The sequence below is a fragment of the Temnothorax nylanderi genome, unplaced genomic scaffold, assembly GCF_030848795.1.
Source record: "Temnothorax nylanderi isolate EJ_2023f unplaced genomic scaffold, tnyl_v1.0 TNYL_tig0003_pilon, whole genome shotgun sequence".
NCBI lineage: Eukaryota > Metazoa > Arthropoda > Insecta > Hymenoptera > Formicidae > Temnothorax > Temnothorax nylanderi.
Genome location: NW_027249065.1, coordinates 1885375 through 1913331, shown reverse-complemented (window position 1 = coordinate 1913331; position 27957 = coordinate 1885375). Strand labels below are relative to the sequence as shown.

Below are 27957 nucleotides of genomic sequence, written 5' to 3'. Positions count from 1 at the left end.
GTTCTCGTCCATCGCTCCCGTAATCCCGCGAATCTAGCGCGGAGAGCGCGATGAGAACGGACAAGCGAGTTTATCCGTTTACGATCGTCCCGTCCGCTGGCCGGGAAATCGCCCCGTAAAAATAAAAATTCAGAAAGGACTCCACTGGACGCTAAATTCCTTCCTGTCGACGTGTCCGTCGCGGACGCGCGATTTTTCTCGCATCGCGAATGATTGCTGCGTATAAACGGGAGACGTAAAAGATTTCACGACTTGCCTGGGGCCCGATGAAACCCCTTGCGCTAAAACGCGAGGGGGATATTAACGTCATGCGCGTGCAGGATAGATAGGAAGAAGACGGCGAAAGGAGAGATCAGTTTGTATGTACTCTGCATTATACGCTTCTTTATTTTACACGGTTTATGTACAGAAAAGAGGATACATAAAAAAAATACATGAAAAGAAACGCTAAAGAAACGGTAAAAGGGGCGGAGGGGGGAGGAGGAAAAACGCAGAGATCCAGCGACAAAAATATACAGCGAAGCAAAATCAGTCCGCGTGGAGGTGATAAGTATCTTAGCCATTAATCAACGTCGCTCCAATAAGCGAGGGTCAGATCCCCGCGGCGTCCGTCGCTTTCCTTCGGGAGTGAGAAACGAACGACGACCGGCGACAACGAAGACCGGGATACAATCATCCGTTGCTCAAACGCTCGTCCTCCCTCGTCTCGATTCCCCCTGGCGTGGAAAACCGCCTCTCCTCTCTCTTTCTCTTTCTCTCTCTCGCGCGAAGAAAAACTATTAAAAATCACTATATCGCGTAGGCTCAAAACGACTCGATAAAAATCGCCCCGATTTAATTCGCTCGGGTCCTTCAGGTCTTTCGGGTTGAACGCTCCCGATTTCGAGGAATAACGCAATTTTTCTTCTCCTTTTTTTCGTCAAATTTCTATAAAGAGCCTCTCTCTCTCTCTCTCTCTCTCTCTCTCTCTCTTTTTCTCTCACCGTCGCTTTGCAACTCGTACTAAATTCTAGTCTATCGTACATATTTTTTACATTGAGCGCATCGTCGGAGACGTCGACGTTCGCCGCTCTCCGCGATAGGTGTTTCGCGTGCAACAGCATATATCTCCAGATGGCAAAACGTCCCGTCGTATTTACGAAATTATTTGCGCAAATAACGTATAAATGTTGTGTGAGTATTCCCAAACGGTTTACTTTAATATTCGTTACGTTGCTGCATATACGTTATACATATTGATGGAAATGATTTACACATTATCGGTTTGCAGCAACAATACATCCTTGCTGTGAGAGCGCCATAAATATGAATCCTAGACACGAAGCTGCGATTCATGTTTATCGCAATGTTTTTGCGGCGAACAATGCGCAAATTGCTTTCACGCAACGATCTGCATGATTTTGCACACTCACGTTTTGCTATCCGGGATATCCGTCGCACGTGTCGTTCGCACGCGTGAGACGCGCGTGCACGTCCCCGAGGGACTCTGAACTTCCTCCCTTTCTACGGCGTCGTTATCGGCGCGGCGCGGCGCGCCGCGCGAGGAGCTAAAACGTGGTGAAAAAAACGACGGGAAAAACCCGAGAGCGATCGCGTCTCGGACTTTGGATCCTACTCGCGGAGAATACGTATCGCTTCCGGTTATCGAGATATCGTCTATATGCGCGCGAGCGTCGCGTATTATAGTTTACGCTAGATTTACGGTACAGGTCCCTTGCGCGATCGTAAAAGCGATCGTCTTTAGCAGAACGGCAGGACGCATCCTTCGGCGATTATACACGCGCGGGATAAGATTATCGGAGAGAGTATCTCAGCGTCCTTGGCAAAGTGTGTCAATTGGATTCATCCTTTATTCGGTATTTATTATTATCTATATCTCTAAGCGCTGGCGGCGGTTAATTGTTGGAGATCCACGGTTTACAAAGAATACTTCTCTCTCTCTCTCTCACTCATTCTCTCTTATTCTCTCTGATAAAAATGATCATCGCGATCACACGTGAAAAAGGCGTGTCTGAAAACGCACAGGTACAAACACATGCGGTGCCTCCGAATGACGATACGCAAGACTTTATTTCGTCAGATTCTCTCGCGTTTTGCGTTAACGGTATATAATGCATTTATGTATAAATATATACAACGTATGTATGTGTCAGTGTGTATGTATGTGTGTGCGTGTGTAAAACGCATCGCGATACCTTTCCCATCTCTTACGTTGCTACCCTCTGCAATTAAGGCGTTAAATTGCCAGCTACATGAAAAAAAGATAAGGGAGAAACAAGGACGAAGGGGGACCACAGCAACATACATGGCGAAGAACGAGCGGAACTAGGATCACTCGTCGCGAACTTTGGTCCCAGCTCGTGTTGTCGGCGAAGGGATTTCTTGCCTGTGAAAATGCCTAGAAGGAAAACCTCTCTCTCGTGGGACCCCCTCAAAATCGAAATGAAGGAGGAAGCGCGAGCGGGACCAAAGCGTGCGCGAGTAAACGGAGCTGTCGAGTCTGTTACGGAAATCGAATGGAAATTTGCAATCTTCCTTACAAACGGCTACCTTAGTAGCTTTAATTGAAGTCACAATCTTGCGACAACTAACTACTACCTTTCTTAATGATTTCGTGACGACACGAATTGAAAAGATATCGTCGCATTTACACCGAATTTATATCGGGGGTGGACAAACTTGCGACTCCACCGGGCGTCATTGTAATTAAATTGGGAACTAATCAATCGGAGACTACGACGACAGATCCGTTCTCGCTACAGAGCATATGATGAAAAAAACTATATAGTCTCCTCTCGAGTGTCAAACGCCAGCAGAAGAAATCCAAATAGCAAGTCCGCACAACGTGGGTCTTTCCGGGTTCTAGAGTTCTAAAAATGCGGGATGTAAAAACGACGTAAAGGGTGTGCTGTAAAAAAGAAAGCGATTGAAAGCGAGGGGCCCATCCTTCTTCTTTGCGCATCGAGTCGTCGCCCACTCTACGAAAGCCGGCGGAAAAATAAAAATGGAATGTATTTTCGAAACTCTTTCTTTTAATAATCATATAACAATACTCGTTATATTCACGATCAACATACATTACTCTTATCTATACGTTGCAAATGTTACATAAAAAAGATATCCGTTCTGCGTTTTCTAAAATTATAAAAACGACGGTAGCAAAAGTTTCGGAACCTGGCGGGGCGGTGGAACGTCGTCGCGTTCCCGTTATTTTTTTTTCTTTCCTTCTGTCTTGTATTAACGCTAAAAACGATAGGTAAAAAAAGGACGACGGCGGGAGGTGGGGGGGGGAGGGAGATATAAGTGTAACGTAACTAAAGTTTTTTTCCTAAGTCACTCTGCGGTTTTTTCTCTCTCTCTCTCTAGGACACGTGTCTAGGAGTCGTTCCGCGAGAACGGCCGAAATCCCGTCGGGCAAAAGGAAGGAACACACGCATATCATCACGACATTGTGCAATCTCTCATCACGAACGGCGAAACGCACTATCGGCGCGAGGACGAGAGTGCGGCGCAACGAAACGAGGAAGAGGGAGAGGAGCCGAGGAGAGATCCTCCCTCTCTTTCGCTCTCTCTCTCTCTATATATATATATATTCCTCTTGATGGTCGGGAGGGACGGGGGAGAAACGTTACATTATGCGTCTCATTAATCTTTAATTAGATCATTAGTTTTCACTATTTACGAAAAGTCATAATAAAAAGTAGTACTCTATACTCGGTATTTCAATAATATCGTAATAATAATTTTATGTATATATATATATATATATATATATATATATATATATGTATATTCCAATAGCTTTATCTATAGTTATCGTCTATAAATCAAATAATTGATTAATTCATAATGTATCGTCGCGCGCGTGTGTATGTATACAGATCGCGACCTATATTTCTCTCTCTCTCTCTCTCTCTCGAATACGTTTCATAAATATAAAAAAGAAAAAATCGTATGTAATATTCATATATATATATATATATATATATATATATAGCGTTGCATGTAGCATTCATCTCTCGTTCTCGTTCGTTCGCTCGCTCTCTCGCACTCTCTCGCTTATAATAGCAAATCTCGTTACGAATGCCTCGTGCACCAACGAATCCCTCTCTCGTGGCATCGCTCCCCCTTTCTCCCCCTTTCTCTCTCCCTCCTCGTATCTCCGATATTAATGTGCAACCATCCGAGAAGAGAAAGAGAGAACAATGCCCGCGCGTCTGCAGTTGTAAGCACCGTTGGTTGGTATTGTCGATCGACCGCGTCTCGAACGAGCCCTATAAAGGGCTCGATTTTCGCAGCTTCTCGCCCACCCTTGTTCGCGACTTTTGCGACGGCGGCGAGAGCGGAAGTTGACGACGAATGGCTACGAACGTCGTCTCCGAAGGGAAGAGCTCTGGCCCGATCGCGTTTTCTTTGTAAGATTTCCCTCTTCTTATTCCACGATTCCTAATTGATTAATCGGACGCGAGAGTTGGCACGCGCGGCGTTCGAACTGTCTGTTAATACTATTCAAGAGTGTTCTCGCTACCGCGAAGGTGCGCGCACCACTTTCAGATTTACAACACTGCCCTAAAAACACAGCCATACTAAGCCAAATACTTTTTTTGGGTTTCGTCATTTACACGATTACCTCATTCCTTCACCACTGAAATCGTTCATTTAAACATCTACACTCGATTACCGTCGTCTCCGTGCGTCTTTCCCTAACAATTCTCGCTCGTTTCTCACCGATTGTTCGATTAAAAAAAAAAACAAGGAAAAAAAAACAAAAAAAAGGATAAAAAAGGTGAGAAGGAAAGGAAAGGAAAAACCGCGTACACGGGATGATCGCCCGCGATCCTGTTCGATCTTCCAAAGCCTCTAGCATCCGGGAATGAAAAGCAAATCCGAATTGGGATGGAAAGAAAAGGCTCTCCCTTTTCGAAGTAGGCGGAGAAGCGAAAAACCGTCATGCGAAGCGACGCGACGCGACGCGCGTTCTTCCTCTGCCAAACGTAATCTACGAGGAGCGTTCGATAAGTAACGCAACACATTTACTCATTCAAGGCTCGTTTTATTGCAGCTTTAAACGCATCATACTTTTTCCCAATTCTTTGGCTATAAAAACCTACTTTTCAACACGGTCTTCATTCAATTCTATGGCCTTACGCTACCTAGATGCGAAGAAAGCCTGTAGGGGAACGGGGGTAGCCCCGGACAGTGGGTAAGCCCCGGACATTATTAAAATTCAAGTATACCGCGTGTCTATGGTCATTGTTTGAACATTTCTGCATATGTCGAGATACGCAGAAGGGCATATTAGAATGTTTAAACAATGGCCACAGGGCACAAGGTACGCTTGAATTTCAATAATGTCCGGGGCTACCCACTGTTCGGGGCTACCCCCCGTTCCCCTACGTCCTTGCGATGCCACCCTACCTCTCAGCTTTCACTTTCTTACTTCGGCTATGACTTCCTTGTTACTGCCATGTCTTTTCCTGCAGATTGCATCTTTCAGAGGACCAAGGAGATAAAAGTTAGAAGGTGCAAGATAGAAATGAGGTACGTCCACGTGATAACGTGCAATAACAAAAAAGTCGGCCAAAGTAAGAAAGTGATTGGGGGACCGCAAGGGCTCCGCATACAGGCTGTCACATCTTGTGGCGTAAGACCGTAGAATCGAATGGAGATTATGTATTTAAACCTGCAATAAAACAAACCTTGAAATGAGAAAAATATATGTTGCATTACTCATTGAACCCTTCATAGAAGGAATGTGTCTCGAATACCAAGTTTCCTTTTCTTTCTTTATCTCTCCTTCTTTCTCTCGTCTCTTTATCTCAATCGAGACTCGTCACGTTGCTCGGGGGGGAGGGGGCGCGAAAACGAAGTCTGGGTTCGCAATCCGCGACGTCGACGTTCGCCGGAAGTGCGGGCGAACGTCGACGGTAAGGAGTTTCGGAGGACTCGCGATTGCACTCGTAACGATCCGCCCGAGAAGAATCGGTGCACCCGATCAAGGTCGACCGCTGATCTTGATCGAGTTCCGTCAAGTTGGCTCGCTCTCTCTCTTTCTCTCTCTATCTCTAACTCTTCTCCCTACGTTGTTCTTTTCTTTCTTTTCCTCTACGCACCGTTAATCCCGCGAGAGTGACTTAACGAGGAACACGATCAAAGCGCGTGCCGCTGAGAGTTCAAACGAGAATTCGTAGCGCATCGGTGTGCTGTGAATAAACGTACGTCTTGAGCGAAGACGTGTACATATGCCGGCGTTACGCGTGTATGCATACGTTTCTCGGTGTAGCCAGTCGAGGAGTATCCGATGGTGTCGCTTGATAATTAGCTCGCGAGCCTAGGAGTCCCGATGATCGCGAGAATCGTCCTCGCGATCGCTCTCCTTTTCCTCTTTTTTTTTTTTACGTCAGCCTTGCTTTCACGCTACGGGTGTGTATGTGTGTATATGTACGTGTATCAGTTTTAATCTTCCCTTCCTTCCGATTTACGTTTCTATCTCAATCGTCAGTTGACTTAATTGTACACGATATAGCTATATTATACAAAGTATGCACTTCAAAAATATCCGACGCCACGGACCTTTTGAACCACAACATGCTCACGCACTCCCACGTTATTACTAAGTCGTTTTAAATAGGTGGCGAAGAAAAAGATGGGGGAGGGAGTGGCCGAGCGAAGGGCGGAGGCGGGGGTGAAGAGAGGGAAAGGAGGAGGAGGAGGAGGAACTTACACTTAGAGCTTTACTATGATACAACACTGGCAATAGTCATGTAATGTGGTTCGGTGTGTGTTTTGTACGCGGGCCAATCTGTAACCCGTGTGTAATAATAACGCGCGTGAACTCGTCTCTCTCGTTTGTTTGCAAATATTACAATAGATTTATGCATGAATTGATCATAGTAATAGATTAATGTTGATAATAATAATATATTATAATATATATAATAATATTAATAATAATTAATCAATAATGGGCAGGTAAATTAATAATCGTCGATAATAATAGTCTAGTATTTACAGAGCTTTCACGCGAGGGCCCGGTATTCGAATACGCACTCTCGTTAGTTACATTTTGATTGAACTGTACACACGCAGTGGACCCTCAACCGGAGAAAACTACGTCACCTCTCTTCCTTCGTCAAAATTAACACGTTTTTTTTTTTATATAAACCTTCCCGCGCGCACTAGCAGCCTGTTGTGAATTTCTATTTTTTGGTTACGACAACGTTAACTCGTCACATGAGGCCGATCCTCTCGACAAGACACTCGGTTGAACAGGCATCCTGTCGAGAGTATCGCCGTTTTTTTTTTCAAGTTCGACTTTTCCACATTCGAAAATGTGCTGAGTCACTCGCGATAAATCCATAAAATTTCAAGGTTTAAGGTACAACCTTCGGTGTGGCGCTTAGGAATTATCCTCTTAGTAACAAATTTTTTCCTTAAACGAACATATTACTTAACGTACGACCTAAATTATCTTTTTTTTTTCCCCGTACATACAACACTCTAATGGATTCTCCCTATCTATGTGTTATCGTTTATCTTTCATACAAGTCTTTATCATATACTTTGTATTTTTCGTTACGTTAATAATAGTAGCGGTATATAATTGCGTACATTTACGATACTAATTACGACCTAATAGTATTTGAACTATTAATTATTAATTAACGTTAAGTATACACAACATACATATATGTATATATATATATATATATATATAATGTATATATATATATATATTTGTACGATTTCACTCACCCTGCACGAGTAGCAGCGAGGAAGAGTGGTAGAGTCGAGGGGGCTCTGGAGGATACGAGGGGAGAATACGTAATAATAGTCTCTCGATAGTTTCGCTTTAGTTTTTCGTTCCTCCTCATCCTACCGATTTGCATTTTCTCTCTTTCTTCTCGACCAAGGACGAAAACAATTTTGAGTCTATTTGAGCCAGGCCGAGTAGAATTGAAAAGCACCAAACGTCGCGTTAATCTTTCCCTCTTGTCTTTCGACGTATCGCATAATGTAGAAAATCGAAAGAGAAGATATACGGCGTGCGCGCGTGAACCGAACGTCTCGTTCGCATCATTGAGGATCGCGTAATCAGAAACTATCCTACGGCCCTAAGGGAGTTCAAGCCCTCAGGCATGTCAGGCTCAACCGCTCGACGAAACTTGATGGAACGCGCGTTGTCAGGCTTTCACTTTCAGCTGCGCGAGCGCGAATTTCTCAAGATAAATTATCTAAAGCTCTCGTGATTTCGCGAACGTTTCGTATTATTTAAATTCACGCGACGCGGACGGTCGCAGCCGTCCGAGCGCCGCCGTCGTCGTCTCCGTTAATGGAAACACTTACATAACCATCGACCGATGTGATCGTCCGTAACAGTCACTACAACCCCTCGACGAATTTGGAGAGTTGGTCCTGCGGCGTCATTGGCGTCACCTCGTTGGCGTCTGCGCCGCCATTCGTGGGCGCCGGCGCCGGCGAGGGATGATGAGGCATAGCGGCGGGATGGCCGGTGGGCGCACCTGGACCGCCACCCAGCTGCGAGAGCATCATCTCGCTGGGACCGCCGCCGAGCTCGTGGGCCGGCGAATGCGTCGGCGTGCCGTGAGGCGGATGGTGATGCGGCGATGGCACCGGACCCGATCGCGGCGACGGTACCGGCTGATTACGCGGGGAAGGGACAGGTCGTGGCGAGGGGTTGGGCTGTGGAGATCGGATGGGCGGTGGCGAACGGACTGACTGCATCAATTGTTGCTGTACGGAGATCCCCGGCGGACCCATGACGCCTTGCGGCGAGGGCACGGGCGGTGGAGTAGGTTTTAGACCTGCCTGACCGTAGCCTTGTTCGTTGAAACCTCCGTAACCTAGGGAGTTGGGCAAGTGTTGGTCTCGAGATACCGCTCTACGTATTATAGCCCCACTGCTTTCTAAGTAATTACGATAGTTCATGTAATTACCAAGAAGAGATGGTCGTATAGGTCGTTGTTGACCATAGGGTGGCGCTGGCGGCTGAGTAAAGGGCTGCTGCTGCTGCTGCTGCTGCTGTTGCTGCTGTTGCTGCTGCTGCTGTTGTTGCTGTTGTTGTTGTTGCTGCTGGGCTACCTGCTGTTGCCTCTGTTGCATCTGTTGCACCAGCATCTGTTGCTTGTACCACGTTGCTTGCGACTGCTGCTGCACTGGCTGCTGTTGTTGCGCCTGCTGCGTCAGCATCTGTATCTGCAGTCTGCCCTGCTGTTGCTGCTGTTGCTGCTGCTGCTGCTGCTGCTGCTGCGGCTGTTGCTGCGGCTGCTGCTGTTGGGACATCATGTGCTGCAAAGGTTGTTGTTGTTGTTGGGGTTGATTAGGACCCAATGGGCCGCCGACTCCCCCACCATGCTGACCAGGTTGTTGCTGATGAACAAGCGCAGTCTATTTATTAAGAAGATCACAGAGTAGTCAAATCTGTGTAATAATATGGATACATTATATATATTTTTCAAGTGTTAACCAACTCACTCGTTGCTTGATAAAGGCGGCCATCAACGGTGGATTGCTCTTGAGTATTTGGAGTATTTGGTTCTGTTGATCGGGCGTATGTGGGCTCCTGAGGGTCTGCATCAACTGTTGAAGAGCATGCTTCTGCATATTGCTTGCCTGCGGACCGACCTGTCCAACCGGTCCGATCACGCCCGGTTGCCGCGGCATTTGCGCACTCATTCCCATCGGTTGAGGCTGATGCTGCTGCTGTTGCTGCTGCTGCTGCATCAGCTGTTGCGGTGTCTGCTGTCGCGCCAAGTTGGGATTTTGTTGCATCACCGCATTCGACTGATACCTGCTAAGAGAAGAAGAAACACGCGCAGGACTAAAAAAACGCGTTCTTCCTCTACTATAATTCGTTAGTCAGTCATTGGTGAGAAGAGTCATATAAACATAAGGAAAACATATAAGAAAAAACGTGTAGATTTAATAGATACCTTGCAGCTGTCCACTGATCCATCGGAATGAGATGCGTGCCGCTGGGATTCGGCATCTGGACCGTTGCCAACGGCCGCTGCATTTGTGGCGGCGGCATTACTCCGCCCGTTTGGCCGCCCACACCGACGCCTACGCCAACACCACCGCCCGGCGTCACCTTGCCGTAACTGACATGCGGTGCTTGTTGCCTCGCTGCTTCCTCTTGCACCTGCTTCACCACCTGTAGGACATGAGCGGGAGGCGGCTGCGTCCCGGGTTTCAATCCAATACCTTGTTGATGCGGTGTCGGCAAATTCGATGTGCTGACACCAGGTTTCATAGCGGCTCCAGGCGTCATAGCAACATTCGAGGTCTGTTGTCCAGCCTGCATTGCGGCTACAGGTCCGGTGGGCCTCGTATTCATCACAGCCATTCGCCTCCTATACGAGTAAACGCGAATATTGTCGAACGTTTTCGATAAAAGATATATAGATATAGATAGGTAGGCTTTATTTAAGTTTAAAAGTAAATACAAAGTAAAATAATTTATAACGATATATTATTCAGAGAAGAAACGATTAAAAGTTAAGAAATAAGTCTTAGGAGCAAATTAAAACGTAGAGACATGCGAAAGAGTAGAATATTCACTCGTCCTAGTTTAAATAATATTCTGCGTATTTCGCTATTTAATAAACATTGATAGGGGTAATGCAAAAAGGCAATAGAACATGTATTTTAATTTGCATTAGCGTAGTAATACATACACAAAAAGTCGATGATTCTACTAACCTGAGCAGTTGCGCCTGTTGTAATCGTTGCTGCAATTGCTGCTGCTTTATCTTGTGCTTGATGTTGGAACAGAATGGAACGAGACACTTGGTCTCTTGGCAGTGTTTCGCATGATAACAACACAGCGCAATCAGCTGTTTGCATATAGGACACCCGCCATTGGTCTTTCTCTTGCAATTCTTTGTATGCATCACCACTCGCTTCATCTTCTGGCAACTCGGTAGACGACAGTTAGCATCTCTGCACTGGCAGGCATGCACCAATGATTGAATGCACCTCTGTATCGATAATTTCCTGGCCTCCTACAGGTTGCAGAAACAAAAAAGATACGAGCACATTATAGGTTCATCGTAATTACAATACATAGATATTTTTAGAATAAGCCGACAAGTTACCTGTGGATTTGTTTGTTTCGCATCCGCAGGCGAAGAGCCATCATCCAAATCAAAGCCAAGTTTCTCCATCGGATGCGGGTGACCGTCCTTATCTTTACAACTTACACATAAATCGAAATCCTGTAATAAAGTCGGAATTACAGTAAGCACGAAAGTTATGAAAAGTAGTAAGAGTATTTTTCTCCAAAGCAATCTAATACGTACGTCACAAACTGTACAATGGTATCTGGTCTCCACGTGACTCTTGCAGTTATTGCAAGTGTAAACAAACTTGTCTTGGCCTTGATTATGTAATTCGTACAGCATAGACATGGAACTGAACTTCGCTCTTCTAAGAGATGAGAACTCGTAATGCCTCTCTCTTGCCATTGTGAGAAATGCGTCACGGCCGTCCATTAGATCACAATTGATGACGGGATCGGGATCTTGGATAGGCTGAAGATTTAGATAAGAATTAATAACGGGATCTTGGATAAGCTGAAGATTTAGATAAGAATTAATAATCGCATAAACCAAGCTTCCAGGGAGGAGAAAGATCTGTAAAATATTTAAAAAAACTTACTGCCAAACTGACTGCACTTTGAGCGCTGTGCAACCTAATGACGAAGAACACCTCCTTGTGTTTTTCCATAGTGGCAAAGATTTTTGCGGAAAGATCATTGCCAGTCTGAGGAGTATTCGATTTCTTGCTGTTTTTCCTTTGATTCGCTTTAGATTTGTTAGATTTCTTCGCCTTTTTCTGACCCTTCTTCTTACCGTCTGGAGTTTCCGCGTCTTCGGACAGCGAAAATATCTGAGGAGATACAAAGCCGAGAACATAAATACATGAGACGAGAAAGACGGTTATTGCGTGCAAATAGGGACATTTATCTTCTACAACTTACCGCGTTTGCCGCTGCAGCGGCTGCTTCCGCCGCTTCAGCTTGTTTACGTTTCTCTTCTTCTTCCTGATCCAATTCTTTAATACTCTCTTCCAATACGTTCGGCCAAAAGTCGCCCTCGAAGTATGGCAAGTCTGCCGCGGACGAAAGCCTGTCCTCCATGGCTTGTTTTAAAATGTCCTGTATACAAAAGTTTTATTTGTATTTGTCTCAAAATAGAAAAATGCATGCGCAAAAAGTGCATGTAAAAAAAAATGTCGTCTGCAAATCCTATGTTCAGTGCTATAAATGTAACAAGAACACTAGCTTTACCGCAGACATTAATTTAAGTCTCGTTTGACACCGATACGATATCGCGACACGTAACGGAAACACAAGAGACTACTCTAAAAATCCACGAAATAGCATTTTTCTACTAACCTTATAGTCGAGCACGATTCTTTCGACCATTCCCTTATCCAACATTTTCTTGTACCACTCCTGCAATCTCTTAGGCTTTGGTATTTTTTGTTCTGCGGGATGGCAGTGGAAGATATAATCGTCCCCTTCGGAAGGTGGACAAGCCCAAATGTGAGCCATTGTGTACCTGTAATTTCACATTTTCCTTGTTTCGTATTTTTTTTAATATACACAAAATTCATACCCTTTTTTTTTTGCTTAGCAATAAACTTACCCTAGTTGCTTCGCGTAATCGAGATATCCAAGAAGAATCTCGTGGTACACAGCCGTTCGAAATTGTCTAGGCCGGAAGAAGTGGACAGAGTCCAGATACGCGATATACACCCGTCTGGTGTTCGGCGGCGTGCATTCGCTTCCGTACTCCTGCACGTGCATACCAAAAAAGCAGACGTCGGTGCCGTCGACCTCCTCGAACGCAAATAGAGCCTTTGCGCGATACGGGAATTCGCCGGGCATGTCACCATTCTCGACGAATCTGCTGCGCATACCAGGTTTGACCTCGACCACTTTGTCGCTGGAAGCGACCACTCTGATCGCAACCTCACCGGCGCCCGCTTCCTTTTTCTTCAGAAAATTATTCACGCGCGTCTCGATATACGTGCCGAGTTTCGTTACGGGCAATCGTTTGGCATTGAACTTATTCTCTTTGCGTTTCTGTCCCTTCTTCTTTAAACAATTATCACAGGTAAATCTGTCAAGGAGAAAGTAACTTCTAAGTACACGAGTACATTTCATAGTTTTCTCAAATCTGGAAGTTGCAGACAGTAAATAACGTGAACATTTTATTTTAATCGCGAGAAAACATAATTGGTTTCTTGGTAAAATAAAAGAGAATTATTTACCCTAATGGCCAGATTGCCTCCATGTGGAGTACACAGATTTGGTGTACTCTTCTACCACAGTCAGTGCAGGTTACAAAAGGTTCCAATTCTAAGTGATCATTCTTCATTTCCTGGAACTGTTCCTTTTTGATGGCACTACGAGGAACAGAGACGTCTTATAAATCCATACCGGATCGTTAACAAGATTACGCGCGTTAATTATTTGATATCACTTACGTTTGAGGCTGCGTTGGATCGTCTCCCAACGTCACTGTGTCACCAGGAATGTCGTTGAAACATTTCTGACAGAAGGTGTATCTGTCGGAAAGAAGACCAATTCCCTTTAGACCGCTATTATATTGGCGCCGTGTGTTTTATTATGTAAATTCGATGTACGACGCCCAATTTATTCCAAATGCGTGTCCAAGTCTCGGCGTATCGATTTCCGTCAATTTCCGGCAAGTGTTTTTTTTATATATATATATATACATTCAATTTTTTCGTAATTACACGTGCATGCAATGGCCAATTGTTTCGGATCCGATTTTGGTTTCAAAAGATTGTGGAAAGACATCGTTTGGATTTTTTTTTTCAATTAGAGTTTTCCAAGTATCAAGTTTTTCGCAGTAGTAGAGTCGAAAAGAAGCAAGGTCGCAGGCAACACAAGAAGTAAGCGGCAAACAAGGATTTGTGTATGCGTGCGCAACCCATGGGCGAAGATAACATACAAAGAAGAGAACAGTGCCAATGTTAAAAAAATATCAATTTATACGTCATTTTCTAAATTCTAATCGCATATACCGAAAGGCTATGTAAGGCCATTTATATCCATCGATCAATAAGCTTTTCTTACAAACGCTTTAACTTTCCCCACGGTCTACTTTTAAGGCTACATTTTCTACTTTCAATAAGATACATATCCCTTAAGTATATGCGCAACTAATAAACAAACTTTAAGTGCGTGAGTTTAATACGAGAGAAAATTCGTACATGTAGCTTCGAAAAAGTGTAGCTCAGGGGACTGACCTGCTTTTGCAAGCATTGTCAAAAGCAAGTTAATTATCCTGTCAATTTAATTTAGCGTATTCAGCGACAGAACACTTTTATATTAAAAAGGCCTATGCAAGATGAATACGCGAAGATCACCGTTCTTCAAATGCCCTATAGTATAGAACATTACTTAAAATGTAAGTTGTCGCTACATTTTGTTACAAATATTACAGATGTGTCGCCATTGTGTCTTCTGATTACAGAAATTGCTCAAACTAAATGTAACATAATACTTAAAATGCCATTTCTCACGTACTTAATGCAGATTGAGAAAAGTATAGTGGATTAAGCAAACTTCGACAATTTGAAGTGAGAATACATCTAAGTATACAAATATATTAATATATTGATGTATATTCAGCATTAAAATATCTATTATATTTAATATTAACATTTTAAGCATTAGTATTTTCAAATAACGTATTATCTCTCACGTCAATTAAGTTCTATGCATCATAATTCAATATGCATTGAATGTACTGTGTATACTGACCTGTTCTGATACGAGTAATACTTTGCATCCCTAGGTATCGTGCAGAGCTGCTTGCCGTAGCAACAAAGCACCTGCGGGTTGAATGTGTATTTTCTGCCGCAACAATAACCAAGGTTCTGCATTACAGGGTCTATCTCCTGTTCAAACACTTCCGAGAGCTGTTTGAAAAAAAAAAAAAAACGAGAGTAAATTATACACGAACACGTAAAGTATGTTTGCGATAATGTCGTCAGATAAATATTACCTTGGTGCAGTATCTGTAGACTCGTGAAGTCTTGCGGTTATAGAGCCAGGCATTGTCGAACATCATCCATACGTCGTCGACGTACTCCCACGGATCGCTGTATTTCTCCGTGTCGAGTTTTTTCTTAATCGTCGACAGATCCATCGGTTTCTTCACGATGGTTGGATAGTCCGGTATACCCAACGCTTGCGGATCCACCGGTTGCCGAAATGGTATGGACTCGGGATCTTGTCTATACAGTTTCTCTAACGTTGGCATGAGTGCCTGTCGAAGATCATCGGGCTTAAACAAGCACTTCTTCTTGTCAGTGGATCCACTCGGTGGAATAGGTTCCAGTACCAAGTGCTTGGTGTCGGAAGCGGTCATGCTCTCTTCTTTAATACCGGAAGTCATGCTCTCTTCTTTAATGCCGGGTTCTTCCTTCACGGTCGCCTCGTTTGAGCCCTCTTCCATTGGTTCGGTCTTTGGCTCGGTCTTGATATTAATCTCATTGTTCACGCTCTTACCGTCCATTCTGTGATTCTGTGACTCATCTGATGGCTCTTGTTTGATCTCCATCTTTATCTCCTCTTTAATGGAATCCAACTTGCCCTTGTTGTTATTCATCGGCGGGCTGGGTGAATTGTCACGATCCAGCGCTGCCGTGATGGCAGCCATCTGCGAGGACATGGACGTGCTGCGTGGAGTGTTCAACGCTGCCCGTTCTTGCGAGGTCATACCCTTACCAAGACTCGCAAGGCCAGCAGGGGACGGTGTCGGGCCCGAATGAGGCGGCGTCTGATTTGATGCGGAAGAGACAGTTTGATTTGGTGTCATTAGCGACGGTACAAGCGGCGTGTTCGGCGTGGAAGTGGTTGACTGAGGCCCGTTCGTCGTACCCGTAGTTGTCGCAGATACACCACCCGTTGGGCTTGGTCCGCTGGACACGGGCGGTGGTATCGTCTGCGGTGTCGATGTCGAAATGCCATTGTCATTAGGCGTGGAAGCTGACAAAGGTCGAGTTGGGAATTGCTGATTCGATTGCTGTTGTGGCTGTTGCTGCTGCTGCTGCGCGCTTGATTGTTGCATGCCGCTAAACGGTGATGGTGCTTGCGGAATCGACGTTACCGGAGTACCGACCTGGCTCGGAGTACTCGTCGGTTGTGGCTGTTGCTGACTTTGCTGCTGCTGCTGCTGCTGTTGCTGTTGTTGTTGTTGTTGTTGTTGTTGTGCTGCTTGAGCCTGGACTTGCGCCAATCTAACTTTCATGAGGTCATCCCTAAACTGATGTTGGTTCTGAATAGGAGAACTGTTGGGTAAACCAACAGCCGTGCCATTGGACGTCGGAAATTGACTAGTCGTTGCATTGTTAGACGCAGTAGTGGTTGTGAGATTAGCCTGGGACATTTGGGGCTGTCCAAACGGGCTGAGTCCAGGATTAGGCACCATATTGGCGTTGGATGTGGATTGCCCGTTCGGGCTAGGACCGGGAGGACCGACCAGGATTCCTTGTTGCTGCTGCTGCTGCTGTATTTGCTGCTGAGCTTGGACCTGCTGTTGCTGTTGCTGGGCTTGCTGTTGTTGTTGTTGGGCCTGCTGCTGTTGTGGGAACTGCATCCTATTGTGCTGCTGAATGGCCATCGCTGGTATTGTTCCGAGTTGACCCATACTTGGTGAGTGACTTCGTAAGGTAGGTGGTACTGTCCCGACAGGTTTTGACGCTCCTGGCATAACAGTACTTACATTCGGAGGCGCGCATGGCCTTAGTCCAGGACCAGACGTACCCGGCGGTTGTTGCTGCTGCTGTTGTTGTTGCGCTTGCAGTTGTTGCTGTTCCTTCCGTTTTTGTCGCTTTTCGTCTACATCATTCGATAAATCGCTCTTAGAATTTAGGTACAGGTTAACTTAAAAAAAAAAAAAAGAATATGACTCTGTTACTTCTCAAAAAGTTAATTGAACAGTGTATGACTATGTGACATGTATATATTTTGTGACGTTTTCCAACGAGAATAGACGATACAGAATAACACAATAAATTTAATCCTTGTTTATCGAATGTTAAATAAGAATTAAATAATTCACTGTATTCTTTCACTTAAAAAAAATTTTTTTAAATAATATTAATAACGACAGATTTGGGAATTGACTACAAGACTGTGACTTTAATGAATCCTTCGATGTTGTTGAAATTACGTACCAAGTTCCTTTTGAATCTTGTAGATTTTCTCGGCCAGCAGATGATAATATTCCGACCGGGAGTTAGCCATTTCGTACATGTCACCTTCCACCTTCCTTGCGTACGCGACCAAGTTGTGCATTCTTTTATCGAGCATAGCTTGTGGATCGGGAGTCGGGAATATTGCTTGAACCCTGAGAAAATAAGCAAACACACATGCTGGGACACGAGTTTCAAATGAGTGCGCGCTATTATGTATAATAAAAGTATCACTAACAATTTATGAACGAGATGGTTCCTGAGATCTGGAGTGACGGACAGATGCCACTCCTTTGTTCCTTGCACCGGTGTCGCTGTGACTTGACCGGGTTGAAGACCGCCTGGAAGCTGTAGATTCGCTAATCTATTTTCCGCACCTATCACACCAGGTTGTCCGGACTCGTTCAATCCGAACAATGTTTGCATATTAACGGACTGCTGTATATTGGCAGCGGCCGCTGCCGCGGCAGATGTAGGTCCGGTCGTTGGTACCGTCTGATTGCCGGCTACCCCGACCGTACTAGGATCGGAATTTAAAGGAAGAGATACGTTCGGAGCGACTACTTGTTGTCCGGCACCGACTACGGATTGTCCCGGTGCAGCTGAAACACATATGGGCGCCCATCGCTTGTTGCTTTTCGCGTAAAAATCTATACAAATCATATTTTATATTTTTAACAGAATAAAAAAATAATATAATAAAATATAGTTTTACACACACACACACACACACACACACACACACACATATATATATATATATAATTTTTGTAAGAGGTTTTAGATTTAAAAAAAATGCAAAACAATTAATAGATTTTTTATAATAAAATGTTGTGCAACTCACTCTGTGTTTGAGGTTGCGCTAATCTAACGTTGCCCAATGCCCCTGGAGGACCACCCGTCATGCCGGGAGCTGGCATTCTAACGCCCCTACCAACGCCTTGACCGGGTAAAAGCCCCGGTGTTGTTGTCGGACACTGAATTCCTAAAGCATCATAAGCCCTTCTCATTTCGGATGGGCTTGGATTTGGCTGATTATTTGGTTGAATTGCGGGTGCTAATAAAAATAATACATACATACAACATAAATATACATCGCCGAAACATTAAGATGTAAGAGATATGTATTCTTGCACAAATACCTTGCGCAGAATTTGTCCTGTTCTTATTTGCTTGTTTTATCGGCAAGCAAACCGGACAATCACTTCGATTACAATGCTTCCAATGACTGATGATCTGCCTTGACATGCTACAGTGAGGCACGGTGCAATTCTTTCCGGCTTGACAATTCGTCATGTGATTTAGAACATTTTTCATAGTTTTGCAGTCCGGCAAGGTACATTGTCTCATCTCGCCGTTTGCTTGGCTTTCACGCCGTTGACATTTATGTGCATGCAAAAGTAGCACCAACTGTTGCTGGATGAGTCTACATTTCTCTGGATCAGGTGTCGATTTCGCGCCTAAACGCCCCAGATAAAGTTCGCATTGAGCAAAGATGTTACACAAGTAACACGATTTACAATGGTATAAGATAAACTTACCCGTTGGAGTACCAGTACCAGCCATTTGTCCTTGCGTAGCTTGCTGCGGACCTGGCTGTCCTCCGGTCGGCGCACCCGATTGTGGTTGAGCCGGACTTGGTGCTGGTGGTTGTGCCTGTTGCGCTGCCGCTCCACCTTCCTGACCACCCACGACGTTCGTAGAGCCGATCGGACCAGCAGTACCGGTAAATCTGCTGGCGGCGGCTGCCGCTTGCATGGGGCTCATATTCGTTCCTACACCCTTTTGCTGCGGTTTGACGACACCTACGGGATTATTGGTGCATACAGTTACTCCTGCTCCTGGTCCAATATTTGGAGAACCTGTATTATAAATTTTATTTTCACCGTTCTACCTCTACATCTATTTATCACACTGTTTTTTTTTTTTTTTTTTCGATATAAATATACAAAACAAAAGAGGATATATTTTATGTACCATAACTGTACGGATTGGACGCGCCTAATTGCCCCATAGTCGGTATATTTGCCATGTTAGGAGGAGCTTGCATCCTCGGACCACCCTGGCCGGGACCGACGATGCCGACTTGATGCACTTGTTGGTGAGGACTCTGCCCTCTCGCCGGACCAACCATATGCGCCTGTTGTTGCTGCTGCATTGCTACAGCCCTCGTGTTCATCATCCCGGGACCGTTTTGCATCGGTGTAACCCCATGAGGAGCACCCGGATGATGTATCGCTTGAGTATTAGGTCCCATCATGGTTACCTTTGAAAGATTCTTGGTCAAATTCAACTACTTATCTTTTTATCGGAGAAAACGTAGTTACTATAAGATTACGTTAATCAACGTACTGTATTTAAAGGTTGTTTGTTCAAACTGTTGGTTACTATCAAGCTTCCGCCGGCCATTCCTCCCATGTTGTTCCCGCTAGCGGAACTAGTCATCACTAAACCGGAGTTCATGCCGCCCGGCATCGACATCGCGGGGTTACTTCCGGCCATGCTCATGGACGATTGTAAACCGCCCATCGAATTCGCGATCGACATTTGATTATTCGCCAACGAACTGGCTATACTACTTGGTAGGTTACCAAGACTCACGACCATCTGCTGATCGACTATCCCTCCCTTGGAAACGGAAACGTTCGGTGGCGATTGCATATTCGGACTTTTGTTGCCTAACGTTCCCGCAGCCATTACTAAGGAATTCGCCACCAAGTTTTTGTTGCCCTGTTCAACGATTGTTTGTGAAATATAACGTCGTTTAACAAAACTCTAAGATCTCTATGTGATATAACGCATACCTGTTGCTGGATGAGATGATGAGAGAGTTGTTGCTGCTGCTGCTGCTGTACATGTTGTCTGAGTTCTGTATCGAGAGCACCGTTTTGCTGCCCTGGGCCAGGACCGGTCGCTGGTGGCTTAGTGCTCTCGGTCGTCGAACCCCAAGAACCAGATGACAGCAAGTCATCGGGAAGATCATTTTCAAGATCGAACATTTCTGTGTTAGAAATGTAATCTGAGAATGAAGAAGAGAAAGGAATTAAGAATCACCGTTCCTTAATACATCCACATCGTGTTTCCGTCGTGATAACAGACACTGGCTATCAGAAAAGTACATCTCTACATTTGTTACACCTATGCAAGTAAAATGTGACTTATGTATCTTCATTCATTACTTTCACTTTTACTGTTTCATTTTACTCGCATACCGTGTGTCAAAAATGGATTGACATTTTCGTCTGTTTCAAGCTTGTCGCGAATGCACATCAGCACATGTACTGTTTCCCGAGATAACCAGTTCGCAGATTTAAATGATAATAATATTGAAAATGATAAGTACCATAGATACCAAGAAATCATTAGTAATTTTACAAGGGTAAGATTTTAGCGCCGTCACCATAGCTTTTAGCATCAAAATTTTTAGCGGAGTATCTTTTCGATATTACAAATGTACGTGTTACATCATTATGTGCATAATGTATTATAGCCTTATATATACATGTATACACATATAACTGCATGTAAATATACATATATACATGCGTGTATATAGAGACACGTACAGGCAAAGAAGCATTCAATTTTCATCTATATTACAAGGAACTTCCGACGCTATTAACATCACTTGAAAAATGTTGGCGTAAACATTCCTGAGCAAATAAAGTTGTTGAAATTTACTCTCGTCTACCCACGACTGACCATACATTGACGGAGAAAAAAAGGGTGTACATATAAATATATACGGATACGTATATGTAGGTAGAGTACAAATGCAAAAGGAGATCCTATATATTAAGAAGAAAAACGGGGGGGGGGAGAAAAAAATATACAGAAAATTGTACGTGGTTGTAAACAAACATGAAAAATAAGACATGAGACATACACTGCATGAGCATAACGTAAAGGAGCCTTATTCTACAGCAGAATGAAATATTTCGGCACAATTAAATTAGTGCTAAACTAAACAAGCATCCAGCGAAGCTACCGAACGGCAAACTTTATATAGAAGAGAGTCATGCGAAGAAATCAGTCACTCTAAAAAATATCTGTTCAAGCAAATAATACTCCTGAGACGCGCTACGTTCGTATAATAAGAGTGCGTCACTTTTCTTCGTCCTAAAGTCAAATGCAAGATTTCCTCAAGAAAACTCGAAAGAAGATCCGTCCGCGCGCACGCACAGGTTGTCACTCTATTTACGGTTTCAGTTATAAATATCTGTAAAGGATTTAATTGACATAGACCTAGTCAACCCTTCCCCCCCCCTCCCACCCATCCCACCTACGCTATTTATTATCTGCGCCGTATCGTGAACCCTTTATGTTACAAGCACAGGGTTGCGTGCATATTTAATTTCACCTTTGCAATTCCTCCGCAAGTCCACGAGTGTGTGTCGCATGTCTATGTTACGTTTGATTCACATTGAGAATGTCTCACGGTGTTTATTACAGAAAAGAGGGGAAACTTGGCTTATCCTGAGAATCTTATGTACCTTTAGCAATCACCGATCCAATTTTTCTCCATTGCTATGTAAAGTGAATCAGTCCGTGATCAGAGTAAGACAATACTTAATACATCCGTATTGTCGGCTCTATATATGCTCTGCCATATATATACATATATATATATATATTTTTTTTCAAAGATAAAGATTTATCACGACATCCGTTTTTCTTTCACTTTCTTCTCTAACTGTGTCGACAATAGACAAAAGTTACTGAGGGAACCATAGTGACAATATGCCAAAACTACCACCCATCAGAAAGTACCGCAACTGGAAGGCGCGTCACTGAAAACCAGAGACTGAGACAAGTAAACTTTACGAGAGAAACGATATGGTACTATGAGATGATCGGACGGACAAACAAGATTTTAATTTCTTTCTTTTTTTTTTCTGCGCTGCCGGACTTAATGCTTTTTGTTTTCGAGATTGTCGCTTTTTGATCGGATAATGATATTTACTTCGTTTCTGGACGGTATTGTTGTTCCAGTGTTGCTGCATCTGATGCTGTTGCAGATGTAGTTGTTGCGGTGGAGCCTGAATTTGTTGCATGTTACCACTGCCACCTCCCCCGTAGTTCGTATAAGCATGGTGCATCAATAAAGGCGGCATACCCACTACTATATCACAGTTTTTCGTTTTAATTTAGAATGAAGGAGAGAGAATATACTTGTTGAAGCTTGTTCTCTTGGATTATTGGTACTCGTAAGTGGTAGAAACAGTTTGAGAATCGACTTTGCAATCGTTTATCGTCGACGACTCGTCGTCCTCGCGCGCCCGCGACTTTACTCCACGCGGCTCTCGGCGGGGTGAAATCGCCAAAAGGTGTAAAACCGAGCACAAACTGTTTCTGCGACTTTGTGACTCAGTACCCTCGCAAAGAAGCGATTCCGAGAAGTCTCCGCGTTATTACATCCGAATAAATGGTAATTAACAGCCGGTATAATATAGCGTTATGTGCGTATCAACTTCGAGACTGAAAACCGTTGGGGGATGATTAAGATGTGTGTGTTTCGAAGGGCTAATTAAAAACAAAAAAAATTTAAAAAAAAAGGGGGGGAGAACAAAGAGATATATTAGCGCATCGTTCATGCCAGCGAGATGTAATCGTTTAACATTAAAGTGTCATGCACCCTCATGCACTACAGGATCGCAACTATGTTTTTAAATCTAGAGTACGTCTAAAAAGAATGTACAGAGCTGCACGTCTCAGTATGCCACATTCGTCAAAAAAAAAAAAATAAATAAATAAATAAATAAATAAAAACAGAAGGAGGCGGTGAGCGTGGTAAGACGGAGGAAGTGAACGGACAGAATCGTTCTCCCGGAGCGAAACTCGCGAAACTCGGCGGCGCCGCGCCGCGGGCTCTCCTCGTGGCCATCCATCTTGCGTCGTCGCGTCACGAGGGTGTCGCGGAAACGACCGTCCCTCCGATCGGCGTCGCGAGACGACGGCGGCGGGGGAGAGACCGAGAGAGGTACGCGCGCCGTAAGCGCGTTAATTCCGCGTTCGATCTTGACCGGAGCCGCCACCGCCGACGCCGACGCCGACGCCGACGCCGCGACGCGCGTCTTGGCGCGCTCTGGATCGCGCGGCGCGACGCGGCGCGTGCCGCGATTTCGCTCGGGGATTCGGCGACGACGCCTGCGGGGGGGAGGATCCGGTCCATCGCGACGCGTCGCCAACGGACGTCGCCAGCGATGGCGGGTCAGCTGCGCCCGTCGGCGAGAATCCGGCGAGAATCGCGAGAATCGCGGAAAACCGCGAGCCGGGCGCCGGGTAACTCTTTTCTTCAGCATTCCGCGGAGCGTGCATCGGTAAACTCAGGAGCCTCTAAGGTTAGTCGTCGCGGAGAGAGTGCGCGCGGTTCCTGGAAGACAGGAAGAAAAAAGGGAAGGCACACGGTCCGTGTCTCAGGTACAAAGAAATCGGAAGGACAAATATCGGAAGTAGGGAGAGAGAAGGGGGGAAGGTCGCGCGCGCGGGGGGGGGGGAGGGAGCGAGGGACCGCGGCAGCGGTCGAGGAGATTGAAAGATTCAAGATCGTCGCTTGGGGCGACTTGGCCAAGAGCCGGGGGGGGAGGGGAGGGGAGGGGAGAGGGGGGCCAACTTACCCGTCGAGTCCGACGTTCCCTGGAACGGATCGAGCTTGGGCCGCTTCGGCGGAGGGCCGTCCACCAGGTGGTCGGCCATGGCTCCTCCGCGCGGCTGTTATCTTTCTTCCGTAATAACCTAACCTCTCGCGCTCTTCCTTCCCACTTGCGCCCGTCTCTCGCTGATCCTTCCTCTCGACCACCAGCGCGCGAGCGAGAGCGCGCGCGCGCGCGCGCACGCACGCACGCACGCACACACACACACACACACGCGCGCACACACGCGCACACAGGTAGCACGACCGCGTCCGGCCGTACGACACGGTGCGGCGTAGACCGAACGGGGCACCGCGGGTCTTAGCTTTGGGGGTTTGCAAAGCCCCGGGGTTGGCCCTGTCTCTCCTCAACTAGAAGACCACCGTCGCCGTCCTGATCGGCGCTGGCGCCGTGATTGTTGCACTCGCCGTGGTTGCCGTCGTTCTCGATTCTGTCACCAATGACGCGGTCGCCAATAACGTTGACGACGATGATCCACCGTACGCTTCTTCTTCCACCCGGCCGCCGGCGTGGCCGCGGAGCAACAATTTCACCGTACCGTAATCGCACTCGCGTGCGCGACAACAACAACAACGAGAGCCGCGGCGCGTGGAGCGTCCCCGTGTAGCATCCTGCGGTGCACGGTCAACCATTGGGCATCGTAGGGTTCGGGGTACGTCGAACCCCCCCCGGCGTCACACGGCCCGCGAGCAGGTATCCACACACGCGCGGTACAACGCACGAGCAACAACCGCCAGCAATTGCTGCTGCGGCACCACCACTACCACCAGCAACACTAGCAGCAGAAGCAGCAACACCGCGGCCGCGGCAGCGACGACGGCGGCGGCGACGACGACGACGACGACGGCGACGACGACGGCGACGAGCAATGTCTGATGCTGCTCCCTGTGTCTCTGTCTCGCTGTCTCTCTCACGCTCTTCTCCTCTCCGGCGAACGACGACGGGACGGCTGCCGCGCCGCGTCGCCGGCGGGACGGGACGGCAGATCAGCGCGGTTGGAAGCGAGCGGGCGACGACGGCGACGACGGCGGCGACGGCGATGGCGAATCGCGGCGGCGGCGACGACGACGACGACGACGACGACTCCGCCGCTCCGAACGCCGAGATACGGATGAGCGCGCGACGCGCGGCGGCCGACTCGAGTCACCTGGCGGATTGACTCGCGGCGGCTCGCGGCTCGCGACCCGCGACTCGCCTTCTTCTCGTCTCGTCGCGACTCGGATTCACCTCGACTCGCTGACTCCCGCGACTCCGACGCGACACCCCGCCGAATAATCTTCTCGCGGCAGTCGCGGCTCTCCCGCTCTCCCGCTTCTCTCTCTCTGGCTCTCTCACTAGTGCTCACTGGTTCTCACTCTCGCTCACTCTCGCCTTCTCCCTCGCGCGCTCTCTCGTCTCTCTCTCGTCTCTCTCTCTCTCTCTCTCTCGCTCTCTCACCCTCGCGGCACACACTCGCGGTTCTCTCTTCCGTTCCTCGGTGTAAAATACAACAATCGTAATGTATATCGCCCCCGCGATCGTACGTGCTCACGGCACGACGACTCGCCAAACGACTGGCTGCGCGCACGGCGCTAGCTCACGGCGACCATGTCGCTCCCGAGGCCCTCTGGTACCATCTTCCTTTCCTCTTCTCTCTCTTTCTCTCTCTCTCTCTCTCTTCCAGCCTCGGCACACACTGCGACACACGGGGCGCGCGAACGATCAGCGGGAAATGAGCGTTTATCCCCGTGCACTCGCGCGCGATATCGGGATCGCGATCATGCGAACGCGATCGCGGGTATCGGCACGGTCGCGGCCGCCCTGCCCGCCACAGAAATTCGCTCGGGAAAACCGATCGCGAGTACCTCCGTTACCGCACGAGCATCGGCTAACGTTAGCTAACGTAAAATGGCGGCCGCTGTTGACGAGTTTTTCTACGCTTGTCAGAATATGCCCCGTCTTCTGACTCGGCGACAACGGCCGTGGCTCTAGACCGCCCCGCCGATTGGCCGAGCCGGTCACGTGGCCCGGCCGGGCGTGCGCGATTGGCTTGCGCGGCTCGCCGAGGAACAGGAACGCCGCCGCGGCTACGTCCACGCCGCCTGTCGGGAAGAGAGCCTCCGTCGCGGACCGCTCGTTTCCGTGCGGCGCCCGCGCCGCCGCGCCGTGCGCGCAATCATGGCCGTTTACCGACCCGACCGCCGACCGCCGACGCGGAGGAGCGCCTCCGCCAGCGGGATATCGCCGAGATCCGAGATCGCTCTTCTCGCCCGACGGGGACGGACGGACAGTGCGCCAGCGAGTGCCAGCGAGCGCGATCGCGACTCTCTCCGCGTCTCTCGTCAATGAATTCGCCGGCGTTTCGAACGAGTTAATTCGCCGACACGGCCGTGGCCGTGGATCGTGCCGATTGCCGATCTGTCGGATCTGTCGCGGTCGCGGATCGATCGAGAGATCGTATTCTCGGGGAAAAGAGTGACGCGCGCTCTGCCGATCGCGATATCATTTTTTTTCGAACGACCTCTCTTCCTCTCGCTCTTCTGATCCTTCCGGAGTAAGGCTCTCGCGAAAATTATTTTTAATCGCGCGTACGAAAGTTTTGTAAAAAGTAATTATCCTTTTCTCAAACGCGAAAATCTGTGCGATCAGGTTTCCTTCGCGATGATTGATGCGTGAATCAGTTAAGTTCCGTCGCAATTATTTCTATTCACTGTATTAAAGAACACCTTTACCTCGCTATTATCCCAGAATAAGGAAGATAATAATGTAAAATAACGCATGTTTTGTATCGAACATCGATTTTATTAATCCTTTTACAAATGTGTTCTTAAAATTACGTCGCGGCAGACATCTCGCGCGTAATCTTTCGCGTTATCGACGTTATCGGAATTATCGTATTCGTCTTCATTACGTTATAACGCAGTATATAATTGTGTAATATAACGAGATAATTGGCGAGTGACTTTAATAATGCCAATAAATTGGCTGCACGCGTGAGAAAATCTCTGTCGATGCAGATCTAGAGTTACCGAAGTAAACCGCGTTATCCATCGCCGGAGTTGCCAGAGATTTGTCGCACGTGGTTTTGTAAAAAGAAATATTCGACGATCAGTAATTTTTATTTCTAACGTAAATAACAGACTTGTATATGACTGTTTTCCAGCAAGTTACACTGTTACGCAAAGCTAATTTATTGGCCGTATATGTTATCTTAGATTAGAAGGTGTTTTAGATAATATGTAGCCAATAAAATGCCTTTGTGTAACACAGTCTAACAGTGTTCCTTGCTGGAAAACGGTCTATATTAGAATTTAAGTCTGGCAATTAAATTTTTCGACAATAAAGAATCTTGCGTTATACAGTTGCATCAAGGATTTGCGAAAACGTTCAAATCTCGTTTCGCTAAAACTCGACGGTATACAGAAATTAAAACTCCGACGTAAAATATATATGCAAAATGGTTGAAGCTTGATTGAATTAAAATGTTAAAAAATAAGCCTTAAATTATATATTTTAAAATGTAGATAAAAAAGATTGGAGAAGGATTAAATTTTTCGACAATAAAGAATCTTGCGTTATACAGTTGCATCAAAGGATTTGCGAAAACGTGCAAATCTCGTTTCGCTAAAACTCGACGGTGCAGAAATTAAAACTCCGACGTAAAATATACATGCAAAATGGTTGAAGCTTGATTGAATTAAAATGTAAAAAAATAAGCCTTAAATTATATATATTAAAACGTATGAAAAAAAAAGAATGGAGAAAGGTTGGAGGAACTTGACGCCACGTTTTCGCAAGCGCGCGCCAGCCGCTCGTCCGTCGATCGCAGTGAGCGCAGTGATTCATCCGCGATTATCCGCGCGTTGTCCATTTCCGCGAATCGCGGGTGTCCCCGGGACGATCGGCGTCGTCGCGAAAGTAACGCGCGCCGGCACGCGCCATGTCATTTCTTTCTTTCTTATCTGCGATCACTTTCGCCGCCGTGATACACGTCGCGTCCGTCCCCAAGGGGACGTTTCTCGCGCGCGTCCCCTCTCTCCTTTTCTCTCTTCCGATAAAACCCTCG

At 46.4% G+C, this 27957-nt stretch overlaps 1 protein-coding gene across 6 annotated transcripts; it reads right to left on the bottom strand.

Annotated features, from left to right (window-relative positions):
• Positions 1 to 356: 356 nt before the first annotated feature.
• Positions 357 to 24537, bottom strand: LOC139771314 (CREB-binding protein). 6 transcript variants are annotated; one of them, XM_071704046.1, is made up of 25 exons: positions 23877 to 24537; positions 22223 to 22381; positions 20064 to 20278; positions 19612 to 19989; positions 19237 to 19525; positions 18801 to 19121; positions 18402 to 18719; positions 18104 to 18316; positions 17498 to 17909; positions 17242 to 17414; positions 15066 to 16903; positions 14822 to 14979; positions 13516 to 13629; positions 13300 to 13434; positions 12672 to 13148; positions 12419 to 12584; positions 12002 to 12178; positions 11680 to 11910; positions 11322 to 11552; positions 11118 to 11237; positions 10723 to 11024; positions 9954 to 10373; positions 9496 to 9865; positions 8958 to 9408; positions 357 to 8864 (listed from the first exon to the last, which is right to left on the bottom strand). In XM_071704046.1, the coding sequence occupies exons 1-25, from the start codon at positions 23953 to 23955 to the stop codon at positions 8383 to 8385; spliced, it is 8229 nt and encodes a 2742-aa protein (XP_071560147.1). In that variant the 5' UTR covers positions 23956 to 24537; the 3' UTR covers positions 357 to 8382. The 6 variants fall into 6 exon arrangements, with proteins under 6 accessions (XP_071560147.1, XP_071560117.1, XP_071560126.1 ...); XM_071704016.1 differs by having other exon boundaries at positions 357 to 9408; XM_071704025.1 differs by having other exon boundaries at positions 357 to 9408; positions 13516 to 13596.
• Between the last annotated feature and the right edge of the window lie 3420 nt (positions 24538 to 27957).

Excerpts from the sequence above, each read along its gene's own strand:
- LOC139771314 (XM_071704007.1), bottom strand. The coding sequence starts at position 23,955 with ATGGCCGACCACCTGGTGGACGGCCCTCCGCCGAAGCGGCCCAAGCTC. Across the intron at positions 17,415-17,497 it reads AACCATCTCGTTCATAAATT|GGTTCAAGCAATATTCCCGA; the intron begins GTTAGTGATACT and ends TTATTTTCTCAG. Across the intron at positions 14,980-15,065 it reads TCTACAGATACTGCACCAAG|CTCTCGGAAGTGTTTGAACA; the intron begins GTAATATTTATC and ends TTTTTCAAACAG.